The sequence below is a fragment of the Acipenser ruthenus genome, chromosome 42, assembly GCF_902713425.1.
Source record: "Acipenser ruthenus chromosome 42, fAciRut3.2 maternal haplotype, whole genome shotgun sequence".
NCBI classification, from domain to species: Eukaryota; Metazoa; Chordata; class Actinopteri; order Acipenseriformes; family Acipenseridae; genus Acipenser; species Acipenser ruthenus.
Genome location: NC_081230.1, coordinates 6,421,066 through 6,439,474, shown reverse-complemented (window position 1 = coordinate 6,439,474; position 18,409 = coordinate 6,421,066). Strand labels below are relative to the sequence as shown.

The following is an 18,409-nucleotide window of genomic DNA, read 5'->3' as shown; positions in this document are numbered from 1 at the left end:
TTAACATAACTGCAGAAGCAACACTGACGCAGCAGCTGTGAAACAGGCTCCCCAGAATACAGGTCACACCCCTGCCGAAGAAAACCTCCCCCACACCCAGAGCTTCTTTATTAATCAGCTCCAGCAGATAATCAATACAGTGCTACTGGAGAGGCAGTGCTCTGTGTCCCTCCAGAGAGAGAGAGAGAGAGAGAGAGCGAGAGAGAGCAAGAGGAGTGGAGTGGAGAGAGAGTAGAGAGCGAGAGCGAGAGAGCGAGAGAGAGAGCGAGCGAGCACGCACACACACAAATGGTGTACCATCATGATTTAATGACCTACTCTAGTATCAATTCTCATTGGGAGAAATTCAAAGGGATCTGATTCTTTTTTTTGACATTCTTCATAACAGGATACCAAAATATCTTGCAGACTACAGTACTTTAAGGATCTGGCTCCAATGAAACCAGTAAGGATGAGTCTAGGATACAGCGGGAGGTCTGGGGTGCAGGCAGACAAACCCTGGTATCTGAAGTCCTGTTACAGCAGTAGGGTGCAGGACTAAAATGATTACATGTCTCCCAATCCACAGCTGAGAACTACCAGTCCTCTCATCCAAATACATTGTTATTGTTTCATACCTGAGCTGAGGAAATTCATGGCAAGTGTATAAAGTGTGTTTTACAATACTATTATTCAGACCTTGTTAAATGTGTATGAAGAGTGGATTGGCAAGAGCATTGGCAGTATTTGTTGTGATCTATATTGCCAAGGGTAGCGTTACCCGATTCTCCTGGGTTTCAGTTCAACACAGCAGGGGGGGCCAGCCGACAGCTCCCCGTCCCCCTTCTTTCATTTACAATTCAAAGCCACTCCTGGCAATCTGGAAGAATCAGATAGGCAGCCAGACAAAGGCAAATGGTACAAACCATAACCACACCGTTCACATGGGGCCCACGGCGCACACACAGCACAGAGAGGGGGCCCTAGCAGCCCTGACCGACCCCCTGCCTCACGTACAGAGTCAACTGAATGGAGGTTTGGAAGCGGCCCAAGTTGAAACACCTGGAGCTGGAGTCAAACCCAGCCCAGAATCCCACAGAAACACAACTTCAAAACTTACACAATAGAGTTCCATTATTTAAACAAGAGGGGCATTGTCCGGTATTACCGAGTAAATGTTAACACTGCCTGAAACGCATGCGGTTACAAAACATCTGATGAACCCTCATTCTGCAGGACAGAAGAGTTTCTCTCCGCCTGTTCATTTGAGGGGGGGGGTTTACTGTTATCTGGTTATACTTTTATTTTCCAGCTGATTCTATTTAATAAGAATATTCAACACAAGGTAAAAGTGGGTGTCCATACTCCCCTGGAATCTGATGCTCAAGTGTCCGACAGTACTCCTCTCTGTTCTACCTCTAGACATCTCCGAGGTGCTTGTATAGGTTTGGACTGACCCATTCTTCAACTGACATGTTGTATTAAAAGGTTGAAATGTACTTTCAATGCATTTCAATTTGTTACAAATAAGCCTGGCGGAGTGATATTGTTGGATCTATTTTTACAAACAAGGGCACATACTAGAGATTACATCCCTCAGCCAATCAGAGTGCAGGGAATCTTTCCATTGAAGTATAGTGTGAAATACACCTCTGTATACCGGATTTTGAGCTGCTCAGGGTAAAACTAGATTTCTGACAGTAAACCTGGTCAAACGCAATCCCCTGGAGATAGCCCTGCTAGAAAAGCTGCCTGCACAGCAGCACAGAATGGACTGTATGAAAGGTTACTCTTTCGAAACATTTAAAATCAATGTCAACAATACCCATACCAAACATAGGTGTGTTAGTCTGTGTTTATACAGTAAGGCTCCATTTATTCTTGTATTCAATATTTACTTTATCATATACGTGCATGCTGTGACAGGTAGTCTTGCACACATTAATGATGTGGTATATTTTATGTTTAATCCAAAGTTTGTGTACAAAACGGCTGAAGGCCTGATGCCGTTTCTGCAAGAGAAACTACCACACAGCTAACCAGAGCAGGGAGAGCGACGGGGAGAGATGGAGAGTAAGGAGAGTGGAGAACCAGAGATCATGAGCAGGGAGAGCGCCGGGGAGAGATGGAGAGTAAGGAGAGTGGAGAACCAGAGATCATGAGCAGGGAGAGCGCCGGGGAGAGATGGAGAGTAAGGAGAGTGGAGAACCAGAGATCATGAGCAGGGAGAGCGACGGGGAGAGATGGAGAGTAAGGAGAGTGGAGAACCAGAGATCATGAGCAGGGAGAGCGCCGGGGAGAGATGGAGAGTAAGGAGAGTGGAGAACCAGAGATCATGAGCAGGGAGAGCGCCAGGGAGAGATGGAGAGTAAGGAGAGTGGAGAACCAGAGATCATGAGCAGGGAGAGCGCCGGGGAGAGATGGAGAGTAAGGAGAGTGGAGAACCAGAGATCATGAGCAGGGAGAGCGCCGGGGAGAGATGGAGAGTAAGGAGAGTGGAGAACCAGAGATCATGAGCAGGGAGAGCGACGGGGAGAGATGGAGAGTAAGGAGAGTGGAGAACCAGAGATCATGAGCAGGGAGAGCGACGGGGAGAGATGGAGAGTAAGGAGAGTGGAGAACCAGAGATCATGAGCAGGGAGAGCGCCGGGGAGAGATGGAGAGTAAGGAGAGTGGAGAACCAGAGATCATGAGCAGGGAGAGCGCCAGGGAGAGATGGAGAGTAAGGAGAGTGGAGAACCAGAGATCATGAGCAGGGAGAGCGCCGGGGAGAGATGGAGAGTAAAGAGAGTGGAGAACCAGAGATCATGAGCAGGGAGAGCGACGGGGAGAGATGGAGAGTAAGGAGAGTGGAGAACCAGAGATCATGAGCAGGGAGAGCGACGGGGAGAGATGGAGAGTAAGGAGAGTGGAGAACCAGAGATCATGAGCAGGGAGAGCGCCGGGGAGAGATGGAGAGTGTGTTGGAATCGATTAAAAGGGAATGGGAATGGATTTCAAAAAGGAATTGAAACTGAACAGGAATTGACCCCCCCCCCACCCCTCCTGCCGAATACCACTGCATATTATTATACATAGTAAGAGAATATATCCACTGAGAAAACTTGTATTAGAAAGCAAGAAGCAACAAAATACAACTGGAATAGTATCATAGTAAAGTATGTTTGAGAGTCTTATGCATTCAGTGCACCAGGAAAGCGAACCTGAGCTCTGCAGCCCACCGCTGCAGCTTCTCCAATCTCTTTAATCAGTTTAGCTTTGCCGCATGGTTGTTAAACAAGCCAAAAAAATAGTGTAGCCATGGTTATTCCACCTTATATCTGATGTGGAGTGTCCAAATGTTACTTTCTCGTGGATTGACCCTATTGCCACACTGCCTGATCCCCGGAACCCAGCTGACCCCCCCATCTCTGCCCTGCCGAGCGCACAGAGTAATCCCCTGATCCCGGCAGCTCTGTGCTGGACAGCGTGACCTGGGCTGGATAATCCATGAGGAACACTGCGCCTGCTGTAGAGCTCAGAGCACCAGGACACACAGGGAAGAATGGATCCTGAATCCAGCAACTGCATTATAAAAACTCTGCAGAGGGGATGCAGAAGGGACTCTGTGCTTTACTGTAGTTTACTATATAGTTTAAACGTTATCAGAAATCACAACCACCTGACTGCTCTCTCATTGTTTTCAATAGAGGTCAGACATTCTGTTATTGCTCAATAATGGAAAGGCAAATAAAGCATGGCAATTATCAGGGTTAGAAACCCACGCTCACCTGTTCACCCGAGGCAAATTAAAACTGATGAGGACTCTGTGTCTCAGTATTCCTGTGGGCGAGTGCTTAAAAAAAAAAGTGTATAGATTTACTCACACGTTCACAGGCTTGCACTTAAATCCAGCATGACAAAAGCCAGAGTGACACATTTGTGACTAGCAAGAAAAGTCAAGTAATCAATATAACTGTGCGAAACTGAAGGCAAAGACTGCCAAACAAGTCCCATCAATAGCGTAACAAACCCGACACACCATAAACACCTCTGTGATTTTAAAGTTAAAAGCGCTTCATCAAACAGCTCGCGCTCTTGCAACACACACGACTGTACTCTGAATGGAGGTGCGAGCTGGACGAGGCAAAAGGATTACATGTGGGGAAATCCTATAGAAATTCTACACAGGCACAGGAGTGTATGCTGTTGAGAGGATCCAGCGTCCAGCCCAGTTAACCAGAAAGGCAACTGCTGAGTATGTGTAAGTTATCTCGGACAGTTCTACAGAGAGTTCCATTACTGAGGCAGTGATATGCTACGCGAAACATGCTGTCCACCGTGTTTTCCACACAGACTTTATTGGGGTTCGGAATGTGGGGAAGGGAGATGCACAAAGCCAATCAATGTATCTGGGAATGAGCGTTCATGTTTATTGTAGCTGGGCTTTTCCCTAATAGCTGTGGTTGATTCCGACTCAGGAATTCACATAAGGACTGGTAAGTTTACATCAGGACTAGCAAGTTTCAAAAGGTACTAGTCCTTAAGACTAGTACCACAATGTTAGTTTCTAACCCTGAATAACAGAACTCCCCGAGTTTGTAACACACCACAGGAATGCCATCGTTCCTTCAATGTGCATGTGAAATACAGATGCTGACCTTAGTATTCTTACAGTAGTATTTATATAGACATTCCTGTTGTATACAGTCATATACATTAATCATGTAGTGTAATTTTACTGCAGTGCTTGTTATGAGTTATTTAAGTTTACCAGCGTGTTTACATGTGTGCAATCATAGTTCAAACGCTCAGGACATTACACAGAATCTAACACCTCCAGTTCACCATTACAAAAACGCTTCACCATTAACCAGTACAGTTTGTATTGCTAACTCAACAGGGAGCGTTAACTGGTCTAGCAATGTAGAGTTGAATTGCTCATCTTTGAAAATATTCAATAAAAAAAAAGGAAAGGCAAAACTTATACATAACTAAGACATAAAGTAGTTTTATTTTTCCAATGCGTGTTTACGTTCACAGATCTTTAGCTATTTCTGTCAGTAAAGAAAGATCTAAAAAAGCAGATTTAAACGGTTCGGATTCGGGCACTATTTAGATTGACTTTGCGTTAACAGCGGTCGGGCTGTTCAGTTTCCGTCAACACGTTTGATCAGTAGTATTGACAGAAGCGTGTCAGTCTGTGTTGCGAGTCTAAAGGTCTCTTCCCAGCTCCATGCTGTAACCCAGCTGGATGTCAGAGTCCACATTATCACTTCCCTATTCCTCCACATCATCACACTGCTGCTGCTGGGCTGGGAGAGCAAAGAGAAACACACAGAGGCAAGTGACGCAGGCATCTAGGGTCTATTGTAATAGACGCCTTTAACTATTAATCCTGCTGGTTTAGATTCATTGTCAACTCCCTTACTGACGTCTAACCAGTACATACCGTATAGTACAGAGGTACCTCAAATCACACACAACCTGAAAGGTTCAAAGTATATGTACATTACAGAGTTGAGAGTTTACCAGATCATTGCCAAATGCTACAAATCAGGAGGCTAGGAATGTATGTGAAGTCTGGTGAAGTTATAGTGTTCACAGTGCAGAGTGTGAGAGACAGATGGTCAAATGGAAAAAACTGAATCCAGGGAAGGGAGTAAGACTCCCGTTGCACAGCAGTTTGATCCATTCCTGCTTTTGCTAGGAGTTTAATAAGACACATCTGAGCTTGTTACCTATGCAATGGAGACAATCAAACTCGAAGTAAAACCTGGACTGGGTGAAACTGCTATGCAACACCCCCTTGCAGATTATCATTAACAACAATTAGTAGCTTTTCCACAAAAGTATTTAGAACTCTACAAAATGTGGTGTGCGAAGCAAGGACCAGAATATATCCCACGATCCTGATTTGTACAGTACAGCTCTCACACACACACAGAATATATCCCAGGATCCTGATTTGTACAGTACAGCTCTCACACACACACAGAATATATCCCAGGATCCTGATTTGTACAGTACAGCTCTCACACACACACACAGAATATATCCCACGATCCTGATTTGTACCGTACAGCTCACACACACACAGAATATATCCCACGATCCTGATTTGTACTGTACAGCTCACACACACACAGAATATATCCCACGATCCTGATTTGTACCGTACAGCTCTCACACACACAGAATATATCCCACGATCCTGATTTGTACTGTACAGCTCACACACACACAGAATATATCCCACGATCCTGATTTGTACTGTACAGCTCACACACACACAGAATATATCCCACGATCCTGATTTGTATAGTACAGCTCTCACACACACAGAATATATCCCACGATCCTGATTTGTATAGTACAGCTCTCACACACACAGAATATATCCCATGATCCTGATTTGTACTGTACAGCTCTCACACAGAATATATCCCACGATCCTGATTTGTACCGTACAGCTCTCACACAGAATATATCCCATGATCCTGATTTGTACTGTACAGCTCACACACACACAGAATATATCCCACGATCCTGATTTGTACCGTACAGCTCTCACACACACAGAATATATCCCACGATCCTGATTTGTACTGTACAGCTCACACACACACAGAATATATCCCACGATCCTGATTTGTACTGTACAGCTCTCACACAGAATATATCCCATGATCCTGATTTGTACTGTACAGCTCTCACACAGAATATATCCCATGATCCTGATTTGTACTGTACAGCTCTCACACAGAATATATCCCATGATCCTGATTTGTACTGTACAGCTCTCACACAGAATATATCCCACGATCCTGATTTGTACCGTACAGCTCTCACACAGAATATATCCCATGATCCTGATTTGTACAGTACAGCTCTCACACAGAATATATCCCATGATCCTGATTTGTACTGTACAGCTCACACACACACAGAATATATCCCATGATCCTGATTTGTACTGTACAGCTCACACACACACAGAATATATCCCACGATCCTGATTTGTACTGTACAGCTCTCACACAGAATATATCCCATGATCCTGATTTGTACTGTACAGCTCACACACACACAGAATATATCCCACGATCCTGATTTGTACTGTACAGCTCTCACACAGAATATATCCCATGATCCTGATTTGTACTGTACAGCTCTCACACAGAATATATCCCATGATCCTGATTTGTACTGTACAGCTCTCACACAGAATATATCCCATGATCCTGATTTGTACTGTACAGCTCTCACACAGAATATATCCCACGATCCTGATTTGTACCGTACAGCTCTCACACAGAATATATCCCATGATCCTGATTTGTACTGTACAGCTCACACACACACAGAATATATCCCACGATCCTGATTTGTACTGTACAGCTCTCACACAGAATATATCCCATGATCCTGATTTGTACTGTACAGCTCACACACACACAGAATATATCCCACGATCCTGATTTGTACTGTACAGCTCTCACACAGAATATATCCCATGATCCTGATTTGTACAGTACAGCTCTCACACAGAATATATCCCATGATCCTGATTTGTACCGTACAGCTCTCACACAGAATATATCCCATGATCCTGATTTGTACAGTACAGCTCTCACACAGAATATATCCCATGATCCTGATTTGTACAGTACAGCTCTCACACAGAATATATCCCATGATCCTGATTTGTACCGTACAGCTCTCACACAGAATATATCCCATGATCCTGATTTGTACCGTACAGCTCTCACACAGAATATATCCCATGATCCTGATTTGTACAGTACAGCTCTCACACAGAATATATCCCATGATCCTGATTTGTACCGTACAGCTCTCACACAGAATATATCCCATGATCCTGATTTGTACCGTACAGCTCTCTCACACACAGAATATATCCCATGATCCTGATTTGTACAGTACAGCTCTCACACAGAATATATCCCACGATCCTGATTTGTACCGTACAGCTCTCACACAGAATATATCCCATGATCCTGATTTGTACAGTACAGCTCTCACACAGAATATATCCCACGATCCTGATTTGTACAGTACAGCTCTCTCTCTCTCACACACACACACACACACACAGATCAGGCAGTGCTCAGACTCAGCTCAGCTTGCAGATAACTCACTCTCATCACAAACACACCAGGCATCAGTCTTCAGCAGAGTGTCAAACACGCCATGCAAGCCACGGTCCAGAGCACTTGACTACAAATCTGAGTACTCCCCCCAGGGCCTCACCCCTTTGTAAGAAGATCCCACTGAAGCAGATAATGTAGTCAGTGTGACCAGTACATACAGGCTTGTATTTGACCATTTAGGAAATTTCCAACTGATACAATTGCAACAGGGTCCTTAATAAAACAGTTTGACTATCAATGCACACACAGAGTTCATAATACCATATCAAGCACTACACACACACACAGCTGCTGCACAGTCAGAGTCTCTCTGGCTAGTAGTACCACTGCAAAGCTGGTGTATTGGCTGGTGCTCGCAGCACTAATGTATTGGAATAATGGGCAGCACTAATGAGAATGTATTTAAATATCTACTATTCCTGTGGATTAACAAACTCCCACGGGGATCGGAGCTCTGCTGAACTCACCGCTAGCCTTCTGCTTAAAAGCCTGGAGTGTGCCTTGAGGTCCTCACACTGCCACAGGACCCAAACCCCCACCCCCCCTACCAACCCCACCCCCACACCACCACCCGTACCCCAACCCCCACCCCAACCCCCACCCCACCGCTAGCCTTCTGCTTAAAAGCCTGAAGTGTGCCAGCGCGGTTCTTACCGCGCTGGTAAGAATCTAAGAATCATAAACCTGCCCCATATGAATATCTATAAACCTGCCCCATATGAATATCGATAAACCTGCCCCATATGAATATCTATAAACCTGCCCCTATGAAGATCTATAAACCTGCGCCATATGAATATCTATAAACCTGCCCCATATGAATATCTATAAACCTGCCCCACATGAATATCTATAAACCTGCCCCATATGAATATCTATAAACCTGCGCCATATGAATATCGATAAACCTGCCCCACATGAATATCTATAAACCTGCCCCATATGAATATCTATAAACCTGCCCCACATGAATATCTATAAACCTGCCCATATGAATATCGATAAACCTGCCCCATATGAATATCGATAAACCTGCCCCATATGAATATCTATAAACCTGCCCCATATGAATATCTATAAACCTGCCCCATATGAATATCTATAAACCTGCCCCATATGAATATCTATAAACCTGCCCCATATGAATATCTATAAACCTGCCCCACATGAATATCTATAAACCTGCCCCATATGAATATCTATAAACCTGCGCCATATGAATATCGATAAACCTGCCCCACATGAATATCTATAAACCTGCCCCATATGAATATCTATAAACCTGCCCCACATGAATATCTATAAACCTGCCCATATGAATATCTATAAACCTGCCCCATATGAATATCGATAAACCTGCCCCATATGAATATCTATAAACCTGCCCCATATGAATATCTATAAACCTGCCCCATATGAATATCTATAAACCTGCTCCATATGAATATCTATAAACCTGCCCCATATGAATATCTATAAACCTGCCCCATATGAATATCTATAAACCTGCCCCATATGAATATCTATAAACCTGCCCCACATGAATATCGATGAACCTGCGCCATATGAATATCGATAAACCTGCCCCATATGAATATCTATAAACCTGCCCCATATGAATATCTATAAACCTGCCCCATATGAATATCTATAAACCTGCCCCATATGAATATCTATAAACCTGCCCCATATGAATATCTAATCCTAGTTGTTTTAATGTGATGCGAATAGAAAACAGACAGCCCTTATTTCAGGACATCTGAACCAAAAACAAATCCACCAATAAAAAACAAATCCACCAGTAAAGAAATACAGGCTGGACCTTTGTAATACAGGCGGGTATGAGGCTAGGATCATTAGTACTATCAGTACTGCTACATTCCATGCAGTATTACCCTTCTCAATCTCAATGACAAACCCCATATGAAGATGAATTAAAAGCAGGGGTTTCCCAACCTGGTCCTGGATTTTTATTACATCGTATACAAATCACACTTTTTATTTAAACTTCATATCTTTCCATAATGTCTGTCACAAGCTTGTGAAAATGACACTTATGTATTTAACTTTATTGTTATTATTATTACTTTCTTGTTACCAGTCTGCAAGTCATACGGATGTAACAAACACTAACAGCTGCCGTGTCTCCTCTGTGCAGGAAGCACGGCCTCAAGCTGGGTCCCACTTTCATGTGGATTTAAACTCGACTAGGACTGCCTGTACCGCCGGTACTTTGCTCAGTCACACAGCACGACTCGCTGCATACCTGCTGCAGCGGATTGCTCAATCGACTCGCAGTAAATAAGGGATATATTACGCGGAGTCCACGTTATAACCCAGCCGCGTTCAGCCCGTCGTCTTTACTAATACTATACACACGCCAGTATGTTTCCAGCCCCCGTGTCAAGTTGGCAAAACACCTATTTCTTGGTTTGAAATATATTTACCCCTTTCTTTACCATCGTACGAGTCTACAGTTTCAAATTTTTATATATATATATATAATTAAGTTTAAAATATATTTGTCAGCACATCGCCCACACAATAGGACTCTCACCTTTGCACTTAAGCACAGCTGTTTTTTTTAAACGTTTAAACACATTTTAATTAAAAAATAATAAACAACACCGCAGTATATATACTGCGTCGTGCGGCAGCCGGTGTATATTATTGTGCGTAACTCACGATGCTCTCCCGGACCCTGTTGTGGAATATCTGCTCCCTCACTGACACGTCGTCCGGGTCCATCCTCCGGGCTCACCATAACTGCGAGGGACGAGCACCCACGAAATAACGGGAACACATAACAGCGCGATCAGACTACGTACAACCCGAACCTGCAACTGCTTACAAGCACACCGAGCCCCGGTGTTTCTTCCTTTCCTTTGAGAGCGGCGAGTCACGACTGAAAAGAGCGAGGCGGGGACTCGGTGACGTGGGTGGGGTTTGCAGTAGGTGTGGGAGGGGATTATCTTCACAAAGGGGTGGGGTACACTTGCAAGGGCGGGGCTCGCTGAAGCGGCAGTGAGTTGTGAAATGGGCGTGGTCTCGCATTTGATGGGCGGGGTTATGTAAATATATACCAAATAGGCGGGACTCTGGTTTTACTACAAAGGGGCGTGGATTTGGAGAAATTGAATTTGTAGTCTCGCAGGGGATTGGCCGTAGGGCACGAATGCCTACAAGTTATCGCTAACCTTCATTGGACAGCGATGAGGACGGGTTGCTATAACGGAGGTGATTGGTTGGGATTGGATTTAAGGATACTAATCAGTATGTTAGTGGGACAAAGCACAGTCAGCCAGGCCTGCAATACAGGCAGTTAACAGTGGTGTAACTTATTACATGCATGTAAAGCATAACTGTAATCTGATTACATGTTTTAGCATATAGTGCTTCCACAGTACAAGTTACATAACTAGCTACAGTTTTGTTCAAGTATCTCATAACTGGAACAGATTACAATTTAAAAGTAACTATCCATGACTAGGAAGGAGATCAATCACCAACTCTTAAAAGCATTAGAGTGAGCTAGGCTTAAGATCCAAGTTTAGTAATGTTATACTGATGGGAAAACAAAAGTGTCGTTCCTAAAGCCTTGAAATCCGTCTGTGCATCAAAAACTGACCCGAAGGCTGCGCACTGGTGAAACTGGTGTCCGCACGCCCTGTCCGGAGACCTGGGCTTTCAAGCAGCTTGACCTTTCATCCAAGTTTAGTTGGAGAGCTTTCTGTCGATAAAGCCTACTGGCATCAGAGAGACTGCAGCTTCACAGGAAGCAGGCTTTTAGAGGTGTGGGGCTCCATGCAGTTCTACATAGTGAAGGAGGAGTGTCAATAAGGGTAATTTCAGCTGCCATTTTCTGTAAAATATTTATTTTTTTGTGCGAAACTACAGGGCAAAAGTGCGAGACAAACAGCGCAGGAGTGAAAAAGCAAAAAAAGTTTCTGTCAATTCAAGACTGTCCTCAGTGGAACACCCACACATTTAAACCAAACAGATACAACTAGACATGAAGGAGCTTCACCTTTCATGGATCTACCATCCTAGGTATATTTGCAGGAATGAACTGTTCCCGTGTGTACTGACTCCCATGCACTGAGTGTACATGGATAACTTTAAGATCAATTTTCCTACTTTGCATCAATTTTTGTAATGTGATCCTTAAAAACAAACAGGGGTGGCATTTGCATAACAAATGAATCAGTCACGTGAGGAGCTAGCCAGTTACACAAAAGTGTGTGCTGAATATTGCAGGTGTTCCTAATGATTTGTCCAGCCCCGGTTTGTTGCACAACTGAATTGCACTCTTGCGCTTTATCACAGCGGAGTTACGTCATGGCAATATATCAACTGTGAAAGAGACCCAGGGGATAAAGTCCATTGAGGGCCATGCAACAGACATCAAAGATTGAGAGAGAGAGAGAGAGAGTGGGGTGGGGTAAGTCCGGACTACTTTAATTAAAAGATTTGAATTGTTAATAGATTTAATAGATAGCAAAACATCTGTAGGTTCAGTTTTTCCTCATGTAGATTAATAGAGGACAGTAATAGAAATATATATAGGAAATATACACTGCCAATCTAGTCTACATACTTATATGGCAGGCAGCTACAGGAGAGCATAGTCAAAACACGTGACACAGGCAGCATTTCTAAAAGCATGTCAGAAAATCTACTGCGAGTCATGAAAAGGTAAGGAGAGAGTAAGAAATAGTGAACGTGCAGGTTACAAATACCTGCAGAAAATCAGGAGTTTATCAGATTCTAGCCAAACCCGAAAGGACTACAGGAAACTAGGAGTGTAAGGTTTTGCTTCTAGTATCCCCTTCACATGGGATTTCATCTCCAGCAGGGATAATTAGAAGCGACTTACATTTTAAAAATAAATTGCACTTTCAGGTAATGATTTCCTGACTCCTTGGACTAGGAAGCAATCCTTGGATTAGTTATAGACTGGAGTAAACTATTCCCTACAGGTCCCAGTGGAGACAGGGCCTGTAGGGAGACTGCGCGCAGTCCAGGGCCTGTGTGTGTTTGCGTCAGTCTGTCTCTAGAAGACACTGCAAGGTGATGAAATCCCTGGCAAGACAGCTGCTGTGCTAATTGAGGGGGTTTGTTAATCCCTGCCAGCCTAGACCACACTGTTGTATTATTTTATCCAAAGCAACTTACAGAGACTTGGGGGTGAACTATGCATTACAACTGCTGCTGCAGAGTCTCACAACAGGACCTTGTTTGTTTGACGGCTCATCCGAAGGACGGAGCACAAGGATGTTCAGTGACTTGCTCAGGGTCACACACAGTGAGTCAGTGGCTGAGCTGGGATTTGAACCGGGAACCTCCTGGTAACAAGCCCCTTTCTTTAACCACTGGACCACCAAGTATGACACATTGACCTCTTTCTATAGCTCTGTAAAATCGCTGCTCTGATCTCCATTTCCATTATTTAGCACAGGTTATGGGGAGCATCAGATTGTGGGGATAGGTGGAGGTGTCTCTCTGTCTGTACATCTATCATCACGCTTAGATTGTTACATGTATCTTGAGAACACAAGAAGCAACACACTGTAGATCAATCATATGAATAAACTTGACTGTGACACTAACAACTTATTTGCTAACCTAATGCATGGCTTAAATACCACTTACCTGATTTTCATTATTCATTGCTGTTTCTTATTCAATGCAATTCTGTGCATACTGTAGATATAAGTTTTGAATTTACAGTGGCAGGATGTATGTTACTGACATAGCTTTATCTACAGAGAACTCAAATAAATAAGACATCAGACAGATCACAAATGTAATAAATGTACATTCTCTTCAGTCACTGTGTGTATAATTCTACCATGTTAAGTTTCCTATCTATGTATATATCTTATAATACATAGATGCTTTTTTCAGGGTTTTGGCAGGGCAGCTTCTCAAACTCTATAGAGTTCACACGCACTGTTTTAAAATTTTACATATTAAATTTTACGTAACAGGGAGGCGACTGGGTCAAACCAGCGACCCCGCGCACTGCAAGCGAGTGTCTTAACCGCTGTGCAAAAGAGCCAGGCTCCTCTGCATTCGTGGTTTTAGAGTTTTTAACCTCATCTCACTGCCAGGGGGACAGAATCCATAACGGCAGGGCAACCCACACACTGCCCGCTACACCTACCAGATCAATGCTGCGGGTTCACATTTCTACAAATAAATAACCACTTGGGACACATCTGTTTATTGTAGTTTTGAAAACAGTTTGTTCTAAATTTGTCTCTTGTAGGTTTATTTCCCTGGGATTGTGACTGAAGAACTCAAGTGCAACACACACACTGGTCCCTACAGCCACTTCCTCTCCACCAATGTGCTGGAATAAGCACTCATTGACTGTGTGCGACAGCCTCTCTGTTCCCCCGAGCATGCAATCTGCAAATATAGAACAGCAACGCCTTCACAACTGCACTTCATAAACTTGAAGCTTGAGGTACTCAATAACAATGCTCTTTATTTTAGACGACAATTTTAACAAGGTTTTAGCAGAGTTGGCACTATGGAATTTCTAGAACAGGAAAGCATCTTAAATGTTTATTGCAGCCACTGTACAGTATTTCTGTTGCTACACAAAGAATTATTTTAGGCCAGCAATTTCTCTTTCAACCACAAGGGGGCAGCAGACTCTGTAAACAATACCTGTTTTTTAAAGCAGCCACTATATATTTAATTATAGAACCATTGCATGTAACTCAGATAGCATGATGGCGCCATGCTAGTAAAAATCACATTGAGAGCTAAAATATTTATTAGGATTTTAGACCAGGAGCTTTAGCACTCAGGAATAAAGTTACAGCCCACTTAACCTCAGACCTGCAGTATATCTAATTACCACCAGGTGGAGCCAAACTACAAATCGGATGAGAATTGCCTATGAATAGGAAAAAAGAACTGAACCACATTCTATTAAAGAACATTGGTGAGCAGAGATTCTATTTAACCACAGTCATCTTCACAAGCAGCCATGGGGAAGAGGAAGCTGTGGGTAACTTACTGGCTCTGGGCAGTAGGGGGCCCCGTGGGGCTCCACCACGTCTACCTGGGGAGGGACAGCCACGCCCTGCTGTGGATGCTCACGTTTGGGGGCTTTGGCCTGGGTTGGCTACGTGAATTCTACCGCTTACCTGCCTACGTGGAATCGGCCAATCACAACCCGACCACCGCACGAGCAGCCAATGGAAGGCCTGTCAGAGCTGGGGCCGCACCCCCTCCGATAAGCCTGGCCCGTTTTGCTGGGCAGGTGTGCATTGGAATCTATTTCGGGATGGCTGCCCTGATTGGTCTGTCCTCCATCAGTGCGTTCTACCTGCTAGTGCTGCCACTGGCCATTGGCACGGGCGTCCATCTGGTGTCTTCTGTGGGCGAGCAGACCTCTGACCTCCGCAAGACCCTGACCGCTTGCCTGGTGACCTCGCCTGTGTTCTACGGCCACGCTCTGGGCACCGTGCCAGTCAGCATTGCGGCCAGTGTGACCGCAGCTCAGAACCGCAGGTACAAGCCTGGGATGGAACGAGAGGAACCACTGGGTAAGGGCAGTCTGAGACACGTTGCAGAGCAAAGCAAACTGGGAGCATTCAGAGGCGTGAGGACCACAATGAGACACATCTAGCATTTACTTTGCTGCTCCCATATTAAAGCTTAAAACTGATAGTAGATAACACAAGCATTGTACCAATCTGACCTGTGCATTCACTATATAGATCTCAAACGTGCAGTTTGGAAAGTTATAGCAAACATGGATTTCATTTAAAAAGATGACCTCTGGTACTACACTGTCCCAGAAAGCTCTCTGTTTGCTTCCCCTGTCTTCCAGGAAATCTGTTACACTCGCACTTCCTAGGTCACCTCAGTCGTGTTGTCTTCTGGGTGATGTTACTGGCTGACGGTCATGTCGGTCAATAGGGGAAGCAGCTGATTGGTTATTGACGGGAAAGAAGCCAGTGAAGGGGTGGGGACAATTTCACTCTCCCAGTGAAATAACCCATGAAGGGCAAGACAGTGTGAAAGCATGGGATTCCTCTAACCTAGTTATAGGTTATCATATTTTAAAATGAAAATTAATTTTTGTTATGTGTTTCTTTCAAAACTGCACATTTAAGAGCTATATAATGGCATGTTTAGTGCTCAGCATTTGTGTACCCGTTTATGTTTGTAATTTATTTAACCTGCCATAACACTGTCATTAAGGTGCTCCAATACCAACATCTTGCACCTGCTCCTAGGTGCCAGGCTGTACCGTCTCGGACTGGCATGGCTGGCGTTCTCGGCACCCCTGGGGTACTCCGTGTTCTACAACACCACTGCCACCCTCTCCTACGCCGCGGACAGTGTCGCCGCCCTGCTGGACTGGCTGTGGTTCTTCCCCTCCCTGCGCTCCCTGCTGGAGTCCTGCCTCCTGCTGCCCTACAGAGCCTTCTCCCTGCTCACAGGGGGCGGAGGAGAGGGGCCCGGGCAGTGGGAGAGGGTGCTGGAGAGGTTTATCAGCGAGCACAGCCAGAGGAGACTGGCAGCACTGCAGGTAAGAGGGCTCCAGGGGGCGTCTGTCTGTGCAAATGAATGGAAAGCAATGGGAAGCTTTCGGCAAGAAACCAATAATAGAATAAAGCCTGGATGAGAAGGTTCCTCTGACAACCCTTTCAATTATCAATCCACTGGCAGCCTATAAGACCCAGGCCTGCAGCCCCCTGCTCTCTGTGTCGTGCTTTGAGCTCATCTCCTCCCCAATCTCCTCGCCAGCTTTGGCTTTGAGAAGTCCAGAAATGTAAAACTGAGGGAACACGAAGCCACTTTGTGGTTTGGAACTTGGTTTCAGGAGACTAGGTTTCAGGACACTGTACAGTATGTGTGTTTGTGTCTTCCCTTCCTTCCCCTGGACTCTGCCTGTCTCCCTGTCTCTGCCTCACTATCTCTCCCGCTGCCTCCCCTAATTCCCTACCAGCCTCCCTCTCTCTCCCCCCCTGCCGCCCTCCCTCCCTCTCTCTCTCCCCGTCTCCCGTCTCCCTTCCTGCTCCTCTGTCTTTACCTGCCTCACTCTCTCTCTCTCTCTCTCACTCAGGTGCTGGCAGTGAGTAGCGAGGCCCCTTTCGAGGAGATCACTCAGAGGTACCGGGAGCTGGTGAAGACCTGGCACCCCGACCACAACCCACACCGAGCCGGGGAGGCCAGCAGCAGATTCCTGGAGATCCAGGAGGCTTACGAGACCCTGCTGAGACTGCACAGACCACAGCGCGGGTCGTGACCAAATCACACACACTGACCACAGCGCGGGCCATGACCAAATCACACACACACAGACCACAGTGTGGGACGTGACCAAATCACACACACACACACACACTGACCACAGCACGGGCCATGACCAAATCACACACACACACACACACACACATACACACACCGAGACACACTGATACACACACACACACACCACACACACTGAGACACACACACACACACACACTGAGACCAGAGGCGTAGCCAGGGTTTTCATTTTTTTTCTCCTAAGTGGGACACACACACACTCTCTCGCACTGACAGAAACACACCACACTGTGACATTGCACAAGCATGTCTCCTCAAGCTCAACAGCTCAATAAATTGTACTTGAACTTCTACACTATTCATTGGTATCTAGTGCCATCTTGTGGTGTTCAAATATATTGCATGTATGAAACCCCAAAAAGAAGCCTACAATTGACTATTGTTTATATAAGGAAACCTCTTGGTTTTAACAGTGAAGCCAGTCATTTACAAAATGCAATATGTGTTTAATATAACTGGATTGAACATACATGCTATAATTATAAATACTGGACTTGTGCCTTCTTTGGAACCTGAAACATGTTGCAAGTGTCGCCCTCTATTGGTCGTATTTGGATATTGAAACAAATCCACAGTTGTAAAAGGATTTTAGGGAAGTTTACTTACTTTGAAGTTAAAGATGAACTTCTTTATAAATTACTTATTTTAAAATAAAAATACATTTTTTTCCTGTGTGTCAAAGTTTCCAACGATTTTGTTTAAAGTCAAACAGGAGCTGAAATACAAGTAGAATTAAGAATAAGAACACTCTCAAAGTGAATATATATTACAATCGATTATACCAAGCTTCATGGAGTGCCTTAATCACAATGTATTTACCACTGGGATGATAAAAACCTAGAAGCATACAAATATTTTAGCAGGATCATTTAAAATCATTGTAGGAAATAAAATAACTCTATAAATCTTACCAATTA

At 44.5% G+C, this 18,409-nt stretch overlaps 2 protein-coding genes across 4 annotated transcripts in view; one reads left to right on the top strand and one right to left on the bottom strand.

Annotated features, from left to right (window-relative positions):
- The window catches only part of LOC117967016 (protein LMBR1L-like), a 40,764-nt gene extending 29,673 nt beyond the window's left edge, over window positions 1-11,091 (bottom strand). Inside the window, exon 1 of the mRNA XM_059011476.1 lies at window positions 10,818-11,091. Coding sequence (XP_058867459.1) covers window positions 10,818-10,880 — 63 coding nt within the window. The 5' untranslated portion in view covers window positions 10,881-11,091. The remainder of the gene's footprint in view (window positions 1-10,817) is intronic.
- A 1,418-nt stretch (window positions 11,092-12,509) lies between these two features.
- On the top strand, window positions 12,510-18,173 carry LOC117401146 (dnaJ homolog subfamily C member 22). 3 transcript variants are annotated; one of them, XM_034913779.2, is made up of 5 exons: window positions 12,590-12,827; window positions 14,404-14,604; window positions 15,010-15,697; window positions 16,394-16,689; window positions 17,227-18,173. In XM_034913779.2, exons 3-5 carry the CDS (start codon window positions 15,136-15,138, stop codon window positions 17,407-17,409), a joined length of 1,041 nt encoding a protein of 346 aa, XP_034769670.2. In that variant the 5' UTR covers window positions 12,590-12,827; window positions 14,404-14,604; window positions 15,010-15,135; the 3' UTR covers window positions 17,410-18,173. The 3 variants fall into 3 exon arrangements, with proteins under 3 accessions (XP_058867720.1, XP_034769670.2, XP_058867719.1); XM_059011737.1 differs by lacking the exon at window positions 12,590-12,827 and adding an exon at window positions 12,510-12,573 and having other exon boundaries at window positions 14,404-15,697; XM_059011736.1 differs by having other exon boundaries at window positions 14,404-15,697.
- The last annotated feature ends 236 nt before the right edge of the window (window positions 18,174-18,409 follow it).

Excerpts from the sequence above, each read along its gene's own strand:
- LOC117401146 (XM_059011737.1), top strand. The coding sequence starts at position 15,136 with ATGGGGAAGAGGAAGCTGTGGGTAACTTACTGGCTCTGGGCAGTAGGG. Across the intron at positions 15,698-16,393 it reads GGAACGAGAGGAACCACTGG|GTGCCAGGCTGTACCGTCTC; the intron begins GTAAGGGCAGTC and ends ACCTGCTCCTAG. Across the intron at positions 16,690-17,226 it reads GGAGACTGGCAGCACTGCAG|GTGCTGGCAGTGAGTAGCGA; the intron begins GTAAGAGGGCTC and ends TCTCTCACTCAG.